The sequence below is a fragment of the Atractosteus spatula genome, chromosome 11 (genome assembly GCF_055471065.1).
Source record: "Atractosteus spatula isolate fAtrSpa1 chromosome 11, fAtrSpa1.hap1, whole genome shotgun sequence".
NCBI classification, from domain to species: domain Eukaryota; kingdom Metazoa; phylum Chordata; class Actinopteri; order Semionotiformes; family Lepisosteidae; genus Atractosteus; species Atractosteus spatula.
Genome location: NC_142716.1, coordinates 49,502,697 through 49,521,737, shown reverse-complemented (window position 1 = coordinate 49,521,737; position 19,041 = coordinate 49,502,697). Strand labels below are relative to the sequence as shown.

At 44.0% G+C, this 19,041-nt stretch overlaps 2 protein-coding genes across 3 annotated transcripts; both read right to left on the bottom strand.

Moving 5' to 3' along the window:
• Positions 1–901: 901 nt before the first annotated feature.
• LOC148824280 (sterile alpha motif domain-containing protein 9-like) lies at positions 902–10,493 on the bottom strand. Its single transcript, XM_088926691.1, has 4 exons — positions 10,370–10,493; positions 7,478–7,540; positions 7,098–7,162; positions 902–6,313 (listed from the first exon to the last, which is right to left on the bottom strand). Exons 3-4 carry the CDS (start codon positions 7,099–7,101, stop codon positions 1,692–1,694), a joined length of 4,626 nt encoding a protein of 1,541 aa, XP_088782817.1. The 5' UTR covers positions 7,102–7,162; positions 7,478–7,540; positions 10,370–10,493; the 3' UTR covers positions 902–1,691.
• Positions 10,494–11,183: 690 nt separating this feature from the next.
• samd9l (sterile alpha motif domain containing 9 like) lies at positions 11,184–19,028 on the bottom strand. 2 transcript variants are annotated; one of them, XM_088926692.1, is made up of 3 exons: positions 18,893–19,028; positions 18,132–18,196; positions 11,184–17,760 (listed from the first exon to the last, which is right to left on the bottom strand). In XM_088926692.1, the coding sequence occupies exons 2-3, from the start codon at positions 18,133–18,135 to the stop codon at positions 13,151–13,153; spliced, it is 4,614 nt and encodes a 1,537-aa protein (XP_088782818.1). In that variant the 5' UTR covers positions 18,136–18,196; positions 18,893–19,028; the 3' UTR covers positions 11,184–13,150. The 2 variants fall into 2 exon arrangements, with proteins under 2 accessions (XP_088782818.1, XP_088782819.1); XM_088926693.1 differs by lacking the exon at positions 18,893–19,028 and having other exon boundaries at positions 18,132–18,540.
• Between the last annotated feature and the right edge of the window lie 13 nt (positions 19,029–19,041).

Genomic DNA, 19,041 nt, shown 5'->3' with positions numbered 1-19,041 from the left:
TTTTTGTAAATAAAATTTTTAAAAATTGAGTTTTGCATATTTTTTTGGTTTCAAAGTTCTTCAATATTCAACAGTTGTCAAAAGCTAACCAAATAGTGCTAAGATAACTGGTAGACAGCGCAAAGCATTTCTTTTATTGCATTTCTTGAGTCAGGTTTTGTCAAGTTGTACAGTGGAGATTAATTTCTCACATAGGGGGTTTTCTTTTCTCAGAAAATGCTAACAAGAAAATACAAGCAAACACAAGTGATTGCCTTTATTTCCTTTTCTTTGGAATAGGCTCAGGGTAATCTGGTTTCATTGAAAGGAATCTGCGAATGCTTCCTTTCCTGCTGTCTCCTCCTGGTTCTATACCTTTGTGTGGAATTAACCTGTCCTCGCTTTGCAGTGTGGACTGGAGAGTTGTGGGGTCTAGTCTGGGTGAGGCTGCTGTTCTAAAGAGAGATGCTTCATGCAGATTGCTGTTGTATAAAGGGGTATTCTGTATAAATGGGAATTTTGAACAACATTCATAAATGGCCTTTAAATGGTTTTTGATGTACTTTGTTTAAATATTAAACATTCATAGCGTACAGGCAAAAAGCTAATGGTTAAATTGGTAGTATACCACGTAGGCAATTTTGCCTGTAGTGTAGTCATTAATAAACCAAAAATAGAATTAATGCTGCAAATCTACCTTTCTTCATTCAGTTCTGATGCACTGTATAGTGTACTTGTGTCTGCATTGTCTACTGGGTGCGTTAATACCACTAACTTGATTAACAAGTATACTGACCACATCTTTCATTCGGTAATGGCTCAATTGAAGAATGTTAAATTTAGTCTGTATTGTGTTAGTGTGTAGTTATTTGATTATGTAGTTGCACTTTGAGCAATATCCATTGGACAATAAAGGTCAGTAAACATTCTCTGGGCATTTATTTTGGTTCATAGTGTGTAAACATTTTTGAAAAACAAGTGTTTTATTTAGTATATTTACTGTTCACATAGTCTGTTTATATAAAATTTTAAGCATTAACGGGTCTATAGCAAACATTTGACAGGAGCAGACAGCTCAGTACTGCAAGAAATTCAGAATTTCAGGTTTGTTGTAGCATGCCATTTTAGAGAAGCTGTCCCTCATCCATATACAAAGGAAGGGGGAAAGACATCAAAGTACTAGCAGTCAGACAGTTCTTAGAAAAAAATCTTAGACAAAGGGTATTTAAAAAACAAAAACAATTGTTTCATCTATGTAACCCTATACATATATTTTCTGATGGAATGTGTAAGTGATATTTCCATTTGACTTATAATTCCTATCCGTCTTCAGTCAGCCATATTTTTCAAACATCAAGGATAAAAATTGCTGCCAGCTCGATCCATCTTGTTAACAAGATATTGCTGCAATAGTTTTTTTTTTCTAAATCCTCACAATCCTTCTAAACAGACGGTTTTTGCTGAAACTCCTTAGCAGGCCGGTGTTGCTTGGCACCCCACTGTCATTCAGCAGTTTGGAGTGCTTTTTTGTTTTTTACGTTCTACAGTATTGCTTAGTGATCATCTTTTGGGCATAACTCTCGCCAAGATATATGAATGTGCAACCCCAGTATTAATTGTACTCTGGGCTTGCATCTGCAGAGAATTGCAGAATGTATTGCAACGAATGCAAAGAATTGCAAAGAATGTACGGCATTATTTTGGCTAGACAATCATTTTAGGCATTCAATATGCAGAGCAACAGGACCATCGAACGAAAACCCCAGATAAAATGAGACATTTGCATTAGCATGAGGCAGGGAAGCAGAATACAAAGGGAGGACCCGTATCTTGCTGCTCTTGCACCATCCTTGAACATACAAGGTTTCATTCTCGGTCCACCCCTTGACACGCTGCAGCAGCTGCGTGACCTCTGGGGTCGTCCACACCTCCCCGCTCAGCCACTTCAGTCTCCGCTCATTTAGGGTGCCTTTGATGCACTTCTCGAGTTTGCTTCTGTGAACAAACCGATCTAGACCTTTCCCATTTCCCAGGAAGAAGTGGGTGTAGATTCTTTTCTTTCTTGAAGGAACATTCTTGATCTTATAGTCATACAGCCCTTTCAAAGAGTCAATTGCGAACATGAGGATTTTATTTTTCTGTTCATTTTGCTCTTCCTTTTGTATTTCATCAGGCCAAAACAGCAAAGTGAGTAGAAAAAAGGCACTAGAGGGAGATGTATTATTGTGGTCTCTATAAAACCGGACACTAAGGTCCTGAAGTTTCTTCAAGGTAACAAGTTTTGGAGATCGAGGTGAAACGCAACCTAAAGCTATCTGACACAAAATGTAATTTCCTAAGCTTGTGGTGTCCAGCTTTTTCTTTTGAGGGTCTTCAGGATACATACTTATGATCTGTTCCAGCTTTCTGCTAGACCTTTCATTCTTCTGATCTGACAGTAAAGAAAATATGGTCGTTACATTGCCACCTCCAAGTTTGTAAATTCTCATCTGTCTCCTGAGAGGAGTCAGCTTGCCTGTAGTTTCTGACTGTATGTCCTGGTTGTCTGAGATATCCTCACAGAAGAAGCTTGCGTACACGCTTGTTTTTCTCAGAAGCCACTTCCTGGGGTTGTATTGGTGTTCCAACTCTTTGTTCATAACTTCCTCCTCCTCCTCCCTTTTGTCAGTTTGAAAGTAGCTCAGATCTTCTGAAATCCATTCAAGAGCATTGTATATGCTTTTCTGCAAGCCTTTCAGATGACTGTGAAATTTTTTCCACGGCTCTTTTATTTCTTCTGGAACATGTTCTGTGAGTAGATAATTCAGGAGCTTTGCACGGCCATTTTCACCGGAAAACACATTCACTGAAGAGATGAGCTGCAGTAAACGGCAACAAACATCTACTTCTCCGAAATAGGCAGAATTGTTCATGCAGTCTGCTTCTGTTTTTGCTGCATTTTCAGAGGCTCGGAAACACGTTGCTGCTTGAAGAGCAGTTTCAATGATCTCGGCCGTGTTCTCAGCTGTTTTGCCCTCTCTATCCAGCGCGTCATATTTTACATTGAACCACTTCTTATAGACCTGGCCTTCTGTGTGCAAGATGAAAGAATCGTGTGGCAAGTGTGATTTTGCCACTTCAGCCCAATTTTTGGCTTCTTCAAATTTTTCATGGCTGTAGTAGAGTCTTGCAAGCTGCTGTGCAAAAAAAGGGTCCTTTCCGAAGCAGGTGTAGGCGGCTTTTAGAAGTTCCATAGCCTTGGGTGGGTTGTGCTCCACGTTGCAGACGTGCTCAATGAGTGGGGAAAAGAAAGTGTCAATGTTGTCGCCTTTGCTTCTCTTGTAGCGTCTAATGAACAGGTCTCTCACAAACTTCAAAAAATCATCTCGTCCAAACCTGTGTTCAAACAGGACCTTTTCATGAAGGAAGGCCATAGCGATGGTACTCTGCGTTTGCCTTGAACACAGCTGATGGACGATTTCCTGGGCTACCAAGGGGTGAATTATGCGCACGGAAGAGATGAAAGTTGTGCTCTCTCTCAAATGTATCAAGACAAGCCTTGCTTGTTTATTTAGGGCATTTTCGAAGTAACTCTGCCGAATTTTCTCCATCCGGACACCTAGGCCTAAAAAAGCCTCACAGTGAGACACGGAGATGTATGAATTTTGCACATACAAATTGAGCATAGCAACATACGTGATGAGGCGGGTTTCAAGGGAAGAACGGTCAATATCTTGTAGAAGATGCTCCACAAAGTCCTTAACATACTGTTCTTCAAATGCCTCACTCATCAACACAAATGTCAGAATAAATTCTGGTTCAAACTTTTGTTCAAGTACTTCACGCTTTTTAGAGAACAATTTCTTTTCTTCCTCCGAGAGTTTGTGCGTCACAGCCACTGTCTGTAAAGGTAATGCTTTGGTCATCTTTTCAGGCTCATGAGATCTCTTGCAGCTTAACAGAATGAAACATGTTGCCAATGGATTAATTTTCTTGAAGGAGACAGCCTCTCCTAATTCATGCCTGAGTTCGTCAAGATATTCTTCATCGCAGTCTTCCAACAGGAGAAGCACTGGAACACAGTGATTTGGGTCTTTTTCTTCATACTCCCTAAGCAAGACTGCATGTTCACAGACATTTGCAACAGGATAAGAAGGCTTTACAACAGCACACCTGAGATCTTTTCTCTTGTTCCAAAGAGTTTGTCGTGCCACAGTGCTTCCACCACTGCCTGGGTGGTGGTATATATTTATTCTAGCCACTGACTTCTGGGGGGGACCAAACCTTACAATATTGTCCACTATTTTAATCACATCTCCATAAGCGTCCCGCTGAATCACCTCGCCACATTTATTTTTATCTGCAAGCCAAAAATTCATCCAACTCACTTTTCCTCCTTGGTAAAAATACCTTTCAATGTTTTTCACTTCTTCTTCATCAATACCTTTAGTGCTGATATTATCACATTCATTAACACCAATGATTTCAAGGGACAACATTCTTTCTTCATCAGTAGTTTTTAGCGTACACTGTCCTTTATTGTAAACAGCTAAACGTTTATCAATCTGTGTTGCCATTAAAGGCTGAATACTTTGAACTGTAGTATCAACGTGACTCATTTGCATGCCAACAATGCTGATCTGATTCAAATGTTCCAGGGTGCACGATGCCTGGGCAAGGCAAGACCATTTGGTATAGTTTTCTTTGGACTCTGAGATGACAATCATATCTTCCAGCCCATTCATTTCAGCATAGAATTCATGGAAAGTGTCGACCAATGGTTGTTCAACCTGGGACATTAAAAGAAAAAGCACAACAAAGGAGCCCTTTGGAAGAATTTCATTGCAGATTATAGATACTGCTTTTTTAAGGTTCTTTTTCTTGGTTTTAATCCAAGTCTTTTCGTCACAGGGATTTTTGTCACCCAAGTAATCCGTGCGTCCGTTACAGAATATCCAGCTGGTCTGATCAAACAGCTGCAGCTTCTTTATGAAGTCACTGGTACTCAAGCCACTTTCATTGGAGTAGTCTTCTAGAAAATGCAAGTTGGCTGCATGGTGATTCAGATACTGCCCACATAGTCCTGCGGTTTTAGAGTCCGGATCAAAATCAAGCACACAAAAGATATTCATGTGATGCAAGAAGGTTATGTTCATCAAATTTTCACTATCACATTTGTTTGCGACAACAATATACCATAGAGAATCGTCCATTTTTTTTTTGCCACCTGTCAAAAGAAGTGTGAGTTTTCTACCCAGATCCTCACGGATTTCTGAAGGACTCTGGGACCCTAACAGTTCAGCTTCCTCCCTCCTGCTGTCTCTTTCAGGCATTCCTAAAGTAAACTCAACTTGGTCGTCATCACTAATTGGTACTGTGTTGGCCCCCACTCTTTGAAAGACTGTTTTCTTTTCAAATTCAACCTTGTTGGTTTTTTCATTAAATTTAGGCAGACGCACTGTGTAGACTTGACCTTTCACAGTCTTCGCCATGGGTACAACGTCTACTTCAATGACCCAGCTTGTCTCTGTGCTGCCTTTATCTATGACCTCTATGAACCTCGGTGGTCTGATACACTGTCTTGCGTCTTCTTTCTGAGAAGGATTTGCAAAGCATCTTTCAGTGTAGTCTAATGCATCCACAAAGACATCTCTGTCCTTCACAGGGAGACCAATAATTTCTCCGTGTTCATAGTCAGTCCTGATATTGTCCATGACTCCAAAGTGGATGGTGCCGTTGGTCCGAATGTTCATGCAACCTGCAGCAAACCTGATAACCTCATAGGCAAACTTGGCCTGCAGCCTCGTTCGGTCTAATGTTACAGCTTTATCCAAAGATTTATATTCACGGCAGGGGGCTATTAGGTTTTTGATGCCCGTTTCAGGTGGAAGAACTCTGTTCTTCACGTACTTAAAGACGATGTCTTCTGTGTCAAAAGGCCGGGGCTCACAAAGGGACAGATCTGATTTCTCCTTTCTGGCTTTTTTCTCTTTCACAGGACTGGGCTCCTTTGCTGCTCCCACCTCTGGTGGTCCCTTCCCTCCTGCTTTTTTCTGATGGTCAGCAGAGACCCTCTGGGTTTCTGATCTCTCAGGAAAGCCTGTTTGTTTTTTTTCTGGTTTATTCAAATCTGTAGACCCCAACAATTTATCTCTTTCAGATAGCAGAAGCTGTATTTGACCAGGTTTCATCCCAGTCTCGTTTTTCAGAAAGTCTCTTGTCAGCCCCTTGAGAACTGGTCCTGTAACTTCGGCTTCATGCAGTTTCTTAATATACTCGTCTTTTACTCCTATTGATTTCAGCCAGGAGCTCACATGATTTTCATCCCACTTGTCACGCGGCAGAGTTTGATCATCTACAATCAAAAGAAGAAGACATTCGGAAACACGCACCTTCAACAGGAACAGAAAACGGCTTTTCAAGCACATTGAGAAGTTTAAATTTTTTGCTTAGGTGAACACACGTGTACGTATTTCTATAACTTAATGTCCTTTATCTTTTCTGCTGCTATACACAGTGATTTGGGGAAATGCGTACTGAAATACAGCTGTAATGACCCTACATAACACCTACATAAAGGCAATGCATAATTCAATGTAACTGTCATAATCCTTTTGGACCACTTCTCCATTTAACCTGATGAAGGTGTAATTACTCTTCTTATTGTTTGTTATGGTGTCCAATATAATTTAGTGTTCCTAACTCTACATGCAAGGTGACACTGGGTAACCTATCCTGACTCGGTTAAAGATTGTTTTATCAGCATTTCTTGGTGCAGGGTACAAGATGTTCACATACAGTGGTTATTTAAAAATGATTAGATGCTAAATGAAATTCTTTCCCATTACATTGTATGTTTCGATTGATGCCCACTGTCCAGTATGATTCCGTAAATATCTTCCCAGAGAAATCTGTCAGAACAGTTTCACAGCAGCCAGTCACCCAGAACCCCAGTGTATCGCTGTCCCAGCCAGGCCAGCATTTGTGTGCATTATACTGTGGGGCTTCTCGCCACAGATGACTTGACCCACCCCAGTTACAGGGTAAAATAACTTGGAAGAAAATATTATTTTAAACACAGCACCCGCTAACACAGAAAGCTGGTGCTCAGAAGAGAGCTACACACAGAGGGCACTCACCCATAGTCTCCAGCAGACTGTGGTGCTAATACTGCAGACCTGGGCAATCGAGAACTTTCTGTCAGCTGTGGGCAAAAGAATAAGAATATTATGGTTATTAATATGATATTCATTATATAATAATAAATTAGTCCTCCATAGAAGACAGCAAAGGATTTACAATCTTGCAATTTATTGGAATACACCTGAAACCCTCAGCAAACCTATGGAAGTGACTGAGAAGATATCTGATAAGATATCCTAGATCATCTAATGATAATCCTACATGAACAGTCTGTCTAGGCCAGTAGTTCTCAGACTGCGACCAATTTATCTGATAATCCTCAGACTTGTATCTACCAACATTTATAGTTGTGAGTGCAGCAACTCGGACGAAGCACCTTTTTCACGGGCTCAACCGGTCCGGCTCGTCCCAGCTGGCCCAGTTCAATGGTTCGCCAAATCTGAGCAGAAAAAAAAAAGTAAAAATCATCAGTGTAAAATATAAAAAAATGCCGTTCTTGCAAATCAAATAACGAACACCTCATTTCAATTCATGTGTGCATTCGGGGGGCATATGTATTATAATTCTTTCCTATACATTTCGGAGAATTAAATGATGAACCGGGGACACACCGCACGCCTGCTGCTCACACTGCCCCTGCGTGACCTGCACACAGCGGGGAATCGCGGGCTTCCGGCTCACAGTCACAGCCGGCCTGGATAATTATGAATTTTTCATTCTTGCGACTGGTTTACGTGTAAGACATAAGGTCCTTAAAAGATGCATTGGTCAATTGATTATCAAGATACGTTTAAGAATATTGTGACGACTTTTAAGGGGTCATGAACATTTAAAAAAAACGGCTGGAAAAACAGGAAAAAAAATCCTACTCTGGTTAAACATGACGAAGAAAAAACATTTAACAGTCAGAAAGACGAATAAAGAGGCACAGGGGAGACAGTATTAACGGGGGGGGGGGGGGGAAGGAGCGCCACCAGGCGAGCGGACGTGGTTATTAACTCGCGACTAATTAACCGCCCTGCTTTATAGTAAAGCCGCTGCTAAACCGTTTTGCTCCCTCTAATTTTGTGAAACCCGAGGTTTAATGATTCGGTTTGTCCGTCTGTCCAACAAATGTTTCTTAGATCAATTAAAATATTTGTACGGAACAGCTGAATAATATTTCAGTTCAAGTTCAAAATAAAAAATAATATGGACAACGTTAATTATATTTTATTACAGGTCCAGTTTTACATTTCAAAAACAGCGCATGCTTTTTCTGGCCGTGACGTCACTCTGTGTAAACATTTGATGAGTAGTTCAAATCCCCAGAAAGAAATGAGGATGAAAGCGAAACGCTGTATAATGCTTAGAACTGAATGCATCTCAAACGACAAATCGTGTCGTGACAATGGTGGTCGTGACTTTGCTGTTTATGTACGTCAGAGTGACGTCACCGCCAGAAACAGACACAACTGTGTCTTTCGAGGTCAAGGTGTGCCCTCGCGCTGTATTCTACACCAGGGATTGTCCAGAAACACAAAGATAAAAGGACTTCGAGCTCTTTGAGCTACGTTTCATGTTTGCGCATAAGAACCTCGTAAATACAAACACGTGGGTAGAAACAGTTTATTAAAGTACTTAGATATATGTTCACGTCTGTTATGTGAAAATAAAAATACTGGTCCGATATTGCCGCGGTCTGCATGTGTGAGACGGTAACTGTCCGATGCTGTTTTGCATTTACCCGTGTCAGCTTTGTACACAACACGTGTCAGCGTGTCAACTTTGTACACAGTGCCCCTTAAAAAACCATCCTGGTTCTTTTTCACGTTGGCGAATGTGCATTGCATAAAAAGAGCAACGATGGTCTTGCCGTTCATAAAGTTGCAAATTCAAGACTTTTTAAATACTGTACGTGGCTCGACAGGGGGGTCGAATCTTGACGCGTCCCTTGGTGCGCGTGTTTACTTAAGGAGCAGACGGTGAGAAACTGATCACTTCAGATTTTTAAAAAAGGACACCGCTGTGAAGTATTAAGACATTAATACTTGATAAGAAAATATTATGGTTTGCTAACGTTCTCTTTTTGAGACTACACCCGCAGCTCTTCTGATTAGGGTGTGACACTGGTGACAAATGTAATTTTCTTGTTCACACAAACGCACAGAAGACACCGATATGAAATGCAAACAGAGGAACACAATTGCAGAACTGTTACTCTCGCACCGGTAACAGAGCGCCTGAACTCGGCAGACGGGGTCACCGGAGGTCAAAGTCACCGTGCATGATCACGTGATCACCGGAAAAACAAGGCGCTATATCTCGGGAACGAAAGCAGCATTGTTTGCTGTCTGTAGGGGGGGGGCAACTTCACGGAGCTCTCGCCTAGGGTGCTAGTTTCTGGCAGCTTTCTAGTGCCGCCTCTGCCTACAACAGCAGCCGGGATTTGAACCTGCAACCTACCAGCTATCAGGGCAGCCCACTGGGGTATATAATAGTCTCCCACAGGGTACATGAGCTTACCTACAGTACATATTTGTCCAGTTGTCATGCTGGGACAATCGATAATGTACATAGAAGTTTCCTAAAATGATCTGCGATTCTATGGAGGTCCGGATCTATACACTGCGACATTCCTTCTATTAATGCAGTCTTCGTAGCTGTGCTCGTAACACGAAACTTGTTAGCGGCACAGCCATGTTCAAAATGTGATTTACTGAACGTCGATAATCTGACTTCTTAAGAACAATACTTAATAAGAACAAATACTTAAAATAAAAACAAAAAAAAACCCGAAAACATCAGCTCAAGCGTTTGCCCTGTGCGGTCTCCCAAGTTTTGTTTTCCCGACTTTTAAACTTCATCGGAGGAGAAACGAGGCTGAAGTTGGCTTCTTATTCGCGTTTTTCGCTCCACCTTTAATGCCGCTGCTGTGATGTTACATCTCTAGGCAGCCTGAAGTCATTAAAACAACAACATGAACCACCGCCCGACTCCGGAATCGAAACTTAACAAGTTGGCTGGGGTCCAAAATTGCGATTTCCAGCGCGTCCGCAGGCCCAGTGCAAAAAAAACCCTTTTCTTCACTTTCCCATTATATATAACACACTGTATTAACGGGCCTATTCAAATGTGTTTTTTAACTAATTAGGGCCACTTTCAAACGAACACCGATTAGCGGTACGTGCAGTCCAAGTGAACAATGTGTACATCATGCTCATGCCCGACTTCCCTGAAGTCTTTCCAGCCAAATCCAACCGACAAGCGTGTGTTTAAGAAACCGTACCTCATGCCCCCTTGGTCCAGGCTCGGCGGCGTGAGATGCACGTTTCTGGAGAGGGTCTCTGTGAGCTCGGAGGCAGATCGGATCGCTTCTCCATCCCTTCATGCAAACAGACCAGCAACCCGAGCTTCACCCCGAAACCGCCGCCCCTTCCGGGCGTGTCTAATCGATAGACCGAGAACTCGTGACTCCGACAGGCTGTACCTACCGGACGGAGAAGCCAATAACTGTATGAAGGGGTTTGCATTCTCTAAAAATTCTACGGAGTGAAAAGTAAAATGCAATGAAACCGTCTTCTGAAAAAATGCCATGAGATTTTTTTCTTACGCTTGCAAAAAATGTTAGATTATTGTTTTGCTGGTGTAATACACGTGTGTTGTTTTTTTTCCCGGGACACGTCCCCGTTTTTTGGTCCTGACATCTTTTTTTAAAATTATTTTTATGAAATGTATAAAGAATTTACAAATAGAATTAGAGGAGCACAAACATATACAAGAGAAAAAAAATCACAAACAGAAAAAAACAATTAACTGTCAGAGATAATGAAGTAAATTATATGAGCCAATTATGTATTTTTTACATATAACATTTGATATTTTTTTTATTTTTGGCCCTAAAGTCTCCGCCCGGAAGAAACTGAGTGTTATGATCACTCGACAGAGGAAGCGGATGTCTGAGTGTCGGGTACCGTCTCGGACCGGACCGGTCCAGCTCGCTGCCCCGATCAACAGTCCTTCTGAACAACCACAGGCTAATGCCAGCCTCCACCCGGCTCACCCACGGCGCAAACTCCACATTGCAAGTACAACATTGATTATTTTAGGCCAGATCACTTTTTATTTTGACATTGATATTGTAACGCAACGGGGGCTCAGGCGGGCGCCCTTGCCGCATCAGGTCGGCCCAAAGTATAGGTGGCTCGAACCCGGGACTTCCGCGTCTCTCTGCAGCGACCCAACCCCGTGAGCTAAAGAGAGATCTCTTTCCAGCCCAGTAGCTGTAGTCCTGCTATCATAGGGAAGGGCGGTGACGTCACCTGCTCTGGTACGCCGGCTCTTACACAGTACCTGACGGCCGTAAGCGTTACAATATAGAAAAACAGGCGAAGTGTAGTACACTGCATGCGTAAAACACCCGACATTGATACAAAGTGCTTTAATTCACCACCACCTACCGCTTTAGGGAGTGTCCCCTTTCCTTAACACTGAAATATAGTAACGCTAGTTTTACAACGTCAAACGGGGAAAGCAAGTCATATAGTACATAAAATTGATATCGTAACGCATACGGCCGACATTACAGGTTGTGGGAGCCGGCTTACCAGCGCGGTGACGTCACCGCCTTTCCCCGTGAATAGCAGGGACCTCAGCCGTTGGGCTGAGGGGAGATCTCCCTTTAGCTTAGATGGCTGGGTCCCTGTTGAGTGATGCCGGAGGCCCGGGTTCGAGGCAGCAGCGGCGAGGGCGCATACCCACGTGAACCCGAAAGCGCTACAATATATTCAAACCGACATTAAACATTGCTCATGATAAAATACAGCACAAGCGAGGATTTCAGGGGGAAGGTATGTGTATGTGGGACCAGGCAGTCAGACAGCGGGGCCAACCCGCCACAGAAAAGGCACAGCTTCTAACAGGGCGGGAACATCAGATCCACAAATACTGACAACAGTTCCAAGACCTGATCTACTCTCGAAGTGCTTATATATACACAAAAGTAAATCCTCAGACCCAGCAGCCCCTTGCCCTGCCTGGGTGAGGCCAGTGCGCCTGGGGCGTGTGTTTGCTGTAAAGGAGTGGTGCTGGTCTTCTCGACTCTACAGCCCCAAGTCTCCTCCCTCAGGAACCCCGAATCCCTCCGCGATACTCCTGCTGGTATTGACTTCTGCTTCCGATCTGACGAGATGAGGGTTCAACCCGACACTGCTGTCCTGGTGTCCTGCATTTTATCTTCATCTTTATCATTTTAGCTTATTTAATCTGGAAGTCGCCCCAAAGATCCGACAGACTGTGGCAGACTTGAAGGCATCATAAAAAGAGAATAAGACTGTAAAAACTATCCAGCAACCCAGTTTGATTGTATAGCTCAGACCTGCTGAAAACATTTCATACTTTTAAGGACATCAAACCAGCTCATTCCTGAAAGTGGGCAGGAATCAGTATCCCCACACGACAGTGACACAGTGCTAATCACTGGAGATCAAACAGCAGGGTGCTTCTGTCATTGGACTTTTCCCTTTAGTCAATCAGTCCTTTGAATCTTGAAGCCTATGTGTAAAATAATAACAGTGAACATTTAAAAATATTTTTTCTTCTTTAGAAAATTAAGTACTCTGTATATGTGGACATCATAATAGCATTTGCATTCAAATGCTCCTTAAAACCTACAATATTTATAGCTATTGTTTACAAAACTCATTTTCTGCATTTTGAATGCCTAGCACAATAGATCATCTTTTGCTACATTGCTTTTTACGTTTCCAAAGATAATCTTCTTTTTAAATTTTGCACTGGTTAAAATATAAATTACTTCATATTTGATGTTTTTTTCCTAAACATTTCAATCCTAATGATCAGGCCAAAGAGGAAGAGTTTTCTCTTAAAAGCATGGAAATGGCCCAGCTTAGAAGAACACAATACCAAAATTAGCAAGGATTTGGATCTTTCCCATCATTGATGTTTAGGTTTGAGCGCCTTATGTCAGACACTTATGTGCTTTAATAGGAATAGCTGCAGCGTAGCTGTGTTCTGTAAGTGAACATTCCCACACAGGTGCTTCCTTGTTTCATGCACATTTTAAATCAGGTATCTTTTCCCCAGTAACAGTGACATTGTAAGCCACCAGGCCTTGAAAGGAAAACCCCAAATAGAAAGTGACGTTTTCATTGCCGTAAGGCACCGAAGCCGAATTCAGAGCATGGATCATGAGCTTTCGCTTCTTCGGGGCATGAAGAAAAACGGTCCCATCTTCTGTCCACCCATGGACGGGTTTCAGGAGCCTCCTGATCTCTGGCATCTTCCATACCTCCCCGCGGAACCACTTCATCCTCTTCTCGTCCACCGAGAAGAGCTTTGTGTGCGCCTCCACCTTGCTCTTGTGAACAATCCTGTCCCACCCACTGCCATTGCCCAGGAAGAAGTGGGTGAAGATCCTCCTCTTCCTTCGAGGGACGTCTTTCATTTTGACCCGGTAGCTTCTTTTGAGAAATTCAACGGCTGACATGATGATCTCGTATTTCATTTCTTTGTCGTGCTCGCTGTCTTGCTCTTCAGGCCAGAAGAGCAGGGTTCGTAAGAACAAGGCGCTCGGTCGACATCTGCTTTCCTCCTTTGGAAACTGTTGGCTGAGCTCCTGCAGCTCAGGAAGAGATGCCAGTCCGGGAGAGCGAGCTGAGAGGCAGCCTAGTGAAATCTGAGAGGCAATGTAATTGACAAGATCCATCTGATCCAGTCTGGCCTTCTGGGGATCATTAGGGTACATGGATATGATGTCTTGCAGCACCTTGACTGGGGCCTTATCTTTCTGCTCAGTCAGCAGGGAAAAAATGGTAGTAATATTTCCACCCCCAAGGCAGTAAATGTGCATGCGTTTCATGAAAGGGGTTAAACTGTCCAGGCTTGAGCCGCAGGTTTGTTTAGCTGACCAGATGGAATCTTCACTGAAATACTGTCCGTACACTAAGGACTTATTGACCAGCCAGTTCTTGGGATTGTTTATCTTAAAATCTGTGCTGCTGGTTTCCTCCTCTTCTGTGTTTGTGTCCGTCTGAAAGTAACTCAGGTCCTCAGAAATCCATTCCAGAGCTTCATACATGGTCTTCTGAACAGTTTTCAGATCGCTGTGGAAATTCTCCCAGGGCTTTCGTACTTCTTCAGGAATATAGTCCGTGAGCAGATACCTCAGAAATTCTGAGCGGCCGATAGCTTTGTTTGAAAAAGGTTTCAAGGAAGTAATGAGCTTTAACAAATGACATCCAACTTCCACTTCTGAGAAAAACCCTGAATTATTCATGATACTGTTATCTAGTTTTGCTGCTTTCTGACAGGCTCTGAAACACTCCATGGCTGTAAGTGCTGTTTCAATTGCATCTGCTGTCTTTTCAGGCGTTTTACTCTGTTTGTCCAGTGACTTACATTTAGCCATGAACCACTTCCTGAACACCTGGCCTTTTGTGTCCAGAATAAAGGAATTATTGGGCATTTCTTTAGCTGCAGTTTCTGCCCAACATCTTGCTTCTTCGAACTTTTCGTGGAAGTAATTCAGCCTTGCAAGCTGCTGAGCAAAAAAGGCATCTTTCTTGAAACGTATATAGGCCGCTTTGAAAAGCTCAATAGCCCGCTCTGGGCTTTCTGTCTGCGTCACATGCTCAATGAGAGGAGAGAAGAAACTGTCTGATTTGTCCCCCTGAATCACTCGGCAGCGTCTCATAAATAAATCCCGCACATACCTCACAAACTCTTCTCTCCCAAACCTGTGCTCGAAAAGCACTTCTTCTTGCAGGAGATCCATGGCGATGCTGCTCTGCTGCTGGCTGCCCGAGAGTTGTTGGAGGATTTCCTGCGCGACTAAGGGATGAATTATACGAATCGATTCAATGTGGGTCTTTTCGTCTCTCAGGTGTATGAACACCAGCTTGGCCTGTTCGCTTAGTGATCCTTCAAAGGTGTTCTGGCGGAATCGATTCATATGGATGGTGATGGCCAACAAGGCTTCGCAATGGGACTGTGAGATGTAGGAGTTCTGTACATAGGAGTTGAGCAAGGCCACGTAGCGCATGAGGCGGGTGGCTGGAGATGAATGGTCAATATCTTGTAACATATGTTTCACAAAGTCTTGTATGTACTGGGTCTCAAATTCTTCGCTCATCAGCACAAAAGTCAAGATGAATTCTGGCTGATACTGCTCTTCCAGCTTCTTCCTTTTCCCTGCAAACATTCTCTTCTCCTCCGGTGTCAGCTTGTGAGTCACGGAAACGTTCTGCAAAGGCGATTCCTTGCACATTTTTTCTGGGTTATGGGACCGCCTGCAGCTCAGCAGGATGAAGCAGAGAGCTCCTTGGTTGATCTTCTTGGTATTCATGGCAACGTTCAGCTCGCTCCGCAGGTCGTCAATGTAGTCTTCGTCACTATCTTCCACCAACAGGAGCACAGGGAGACACTTCTGCGCGTCCCTTTCCTCGTATTCTCGCAGTTTAACTGCGTGCTCGCACACGGTGGCTGCAGAGAATGAAGGCTTTACCACTGCACATCGGAGGTCCTTTCTGTAGTTCCAGAGGATCTGTCTTGCCACTGTACTGCCCCCACTGCCAGGATGATGGTATATATTTATAATGTTTACAGGCATCTGGTGTGCCCTGCGTTTCAAACTATCATCAATAAATTTGGAGACCTCCCTGTATGCTTCCCTCTGAATAACTTCCCCAACGAATTTCTTTTCTGCCAGCCAAAAATTCAACCACGTCACCTTTCCCCCATGGTAAAAATGGCGTTCGATGTTGTCTTTCTCGAGGTCAACAAAGTCGGTGCTGGTCTCTTCACACTGCTCAACACTCAGGACCTCCAAGGACGACATCCTCTCTTCCTCGACTGTTTCAAGCAAGCAGAGCCCCTTGCTGTAGACCGGCAGGTGCTTGGTAGCCCGGGCTGTGATGGGCTGTATGCGCTGGATGGTTGCGTTCACGTGACTCATTTTCATCCCGACGACGCTTGCGCGGTTCACAGTCTCCGCACTGCAGGACGCCTGAGCAAAGCCCGCCCACTTGCAATGGTTTTCTTCCGATTCCGAGATGCAAACAATGTCTTCGTGGCCCTGCATCTCGGCAAAGAACTCGTGGAACGTGTGCACGAGAGGCTGCTCGATGGGTGCCATGAGGAGAAAGATCACCAGAAAGGAGCCCTTGGGCAAAATCTGTTTGCAGATCACGGACACCGCCTCCTTCAGTAGCGTCTTCCTGGTTTTAATCCAGGTCAGCTCCTCACAGGGAACCTCCTTTCCACGATAATCACTACGACCATTGCAGAATATCCAGCTGGTGTGTTCAAACAAGTGCAAGTGCTGAACGAAGTCGTTGATGCTCATGGCGTTCTGCATTTTGTAGTTCTGGAGGAAATGAAGGTTTACTGCATGATGGTCTTGGTATTTACTACAAAATCCAGATATTTTCGAGTCGGGGTCAAAATCGAACACACAGAAAATCTTCATGTTCAATAAGAAATCAATGTGGCTCAAATGCTCTGGTTCAAATTTATTAGTAACAAGAATGTACCACTTTTCCTTTTCTATATACTTCTTGCCACTGGTGATCAAAACAGTCAACTTTCTGCCCAAGTCCTCACACAAGTCTGGCCAGTTCTGAAAATAAGAGGCTTCGGCTTCCTCCCTTCGGGCATCTCGGTCTTTCACATGGCTATAGAAATCATTCAGGTCACTGACCGGTTCAGTCTTGGCACCTACTCGCCGATAGATTGTACTCTTCTCCTTTTGTACTTTATTGGCCTTTTCACTAAAATTAGGCAGGCAGACAGTGTAAACTTTGCCTTTCACAATGCTCGCAGTGGGCACAATGTCCACTTCAACGACGTAGAGCTTTTCTGTGCCGTTCATGTCGATGACTTCTACAAACTGTGGCGGGCGGATGCACTGCCTGGCAGACTCACAGTCCGAGTCTTGGAAGCACTTTTCTATGTGATCCAGTGCGTCCGTATAGATGTCTCTCTCCCTCACAGGAACCCCGATTATCTCCCCGTGCACATGGTCGTTGTCGTCTTTGCTGTCCACGACTCCGAAGTGGATGATGCCGTTCGATCGGACGTTCAGGCACCCGCAGGCGAACTTGAGGACCTCTTTGGCGAACTTGGCCTGCAGCCTCGCGCGGTCCAGGCCAGCGGCCGTGGTAAAGGCCTTATATTCGTGACAGGGCGTCATGAGGTCTATGACCCCCGATTCTGGCTGCAGGACGTTGTGTTTGGCGTAGGTGAAGTCCTGGCCAAGCTTGTTTAGGGGCCGCGGCTTGCAGTCCCTTCTCGCTGGCGCCCGGCTGTCTGGGCGGTCGTGCACATCGCCGAGCCCCCCCGAGGCCGCCTGCGGTTCGGCCCGATGGGCAGGCTGGGAGTCCTGCGGCGCGCCCTTCCTTGGAGCTGGCGGCTCATCCATCTGCGGTCTGCGCTCCTGGCGAGACTCGAGCAGCTCGTTCCGCTTCTGCACAATCAGGAGCGCGGGTCCGGATCTCATCCCGGTCTGCCTCACCAGGTACTCCTCCGTGACCGCGCCGAGGACACGCCCGTCCACCTCCTCCTCCTGGAGTCTCTGAATGTACTGCTGCTTCACGCCGATAGCTTCCAGCCAGGCGCTGACATCCGACTCTGTCCACTCTGCCACGGGCTTCCTGCTGTATTCTGAAGAAAGAGGTCAAGCCAAGAACTTAGAAAACTGTCAAGAGAGGAAACACAAGCCTTTTCACACAATAACACTTCATTTTACTTGGCATTTGAAAACATTGAATTTTGCTAATAATAAACACATTGTTTTACAGTAGAGAATGTGCCTAGTTGATTCTACTTTCAATGATTTTTTTTTACAAAACAGCACCTCTGTGATCTGAGGGCTCTTTTTCTCCATATATCTCCATAGTGCAGCTTTAACGTGCATATAACATATAAAATGAAAATTCTGTTCTCTCATTTTAAGATACCAGTTTAAGATTTGTTCTTTATCTTGTTTTTTGTAATAAACTGAAATTCTACAGTATTTATTCCAGCACACTTACCCATTTTTAAAACACCTTTGGTCCCAATATCAGGGTGCAGGGGTCACTGGCATTCCATGTTCACTCTTGATATGACAAATCAGGGAGAATTAATTAGCTTTTATATTGGTTTACTTTACCTTATTCATCCAGTCAATTCTATCACAGAATCTAGGAAAATGACAAGTTCCTTCTGCATTTATCAGTAGCAAAAATGATAGTATCAAATCTGGAAGTTACCAAGCCAGTGCAGATATTTTGATTTCTGACTGTTATCTGATACACCACAATATAAGTTATTACATCTTGTTATTCTGAAATGGAGTAATAGAAAAAAATACCCCACATTTCAATGTCAAAATTGTATACAGACAGGCGAGTTCCAGAATTAGATAATGAACTTTTCACTCGGTTTTTAAAAGCCGAAGTGAGATAAATAAACAGCACTGCAGACAATCTACTGGTTGGGTTTCCTCCCTTTTGCTTTTATCAGCCTCAGCAGCCTGTAAATTGTGCTTCCTAAAGAATAAGCACAGGAGTTCTGAGGAGCCAGCTGTGGTTCTTTCAACTCGGGAACAGTCTGAGCTCGGTTCTGGACTGGGCACTTTCCTGTCGTGTTACTCCACTGTCGTCTTGCCAAGTTTAAAACACACCAGGTGTCTATTTTGTCCACACGCACCCCCCGCCAGTTCTCGCCAGACCCCCTTGCTTCCTCAAATACCTGATGAGGACAAATGAGCGCTTAAAGGTCGATTCGGTCGGAGAAGTTCTGTTCCACTCACCTGCTTGCTGCGGCCCGTCCGACATTTCACCACACCGGACCGCCCAGGCCGTCTCGGCTCTTCAAGGCAGAAGCAGCGGTTCGGATCGCCTCCCTGCGCTGTCTGCCCCCTGACTGAACTGCACTGCCGTACACAGGACCCCGAGCCCG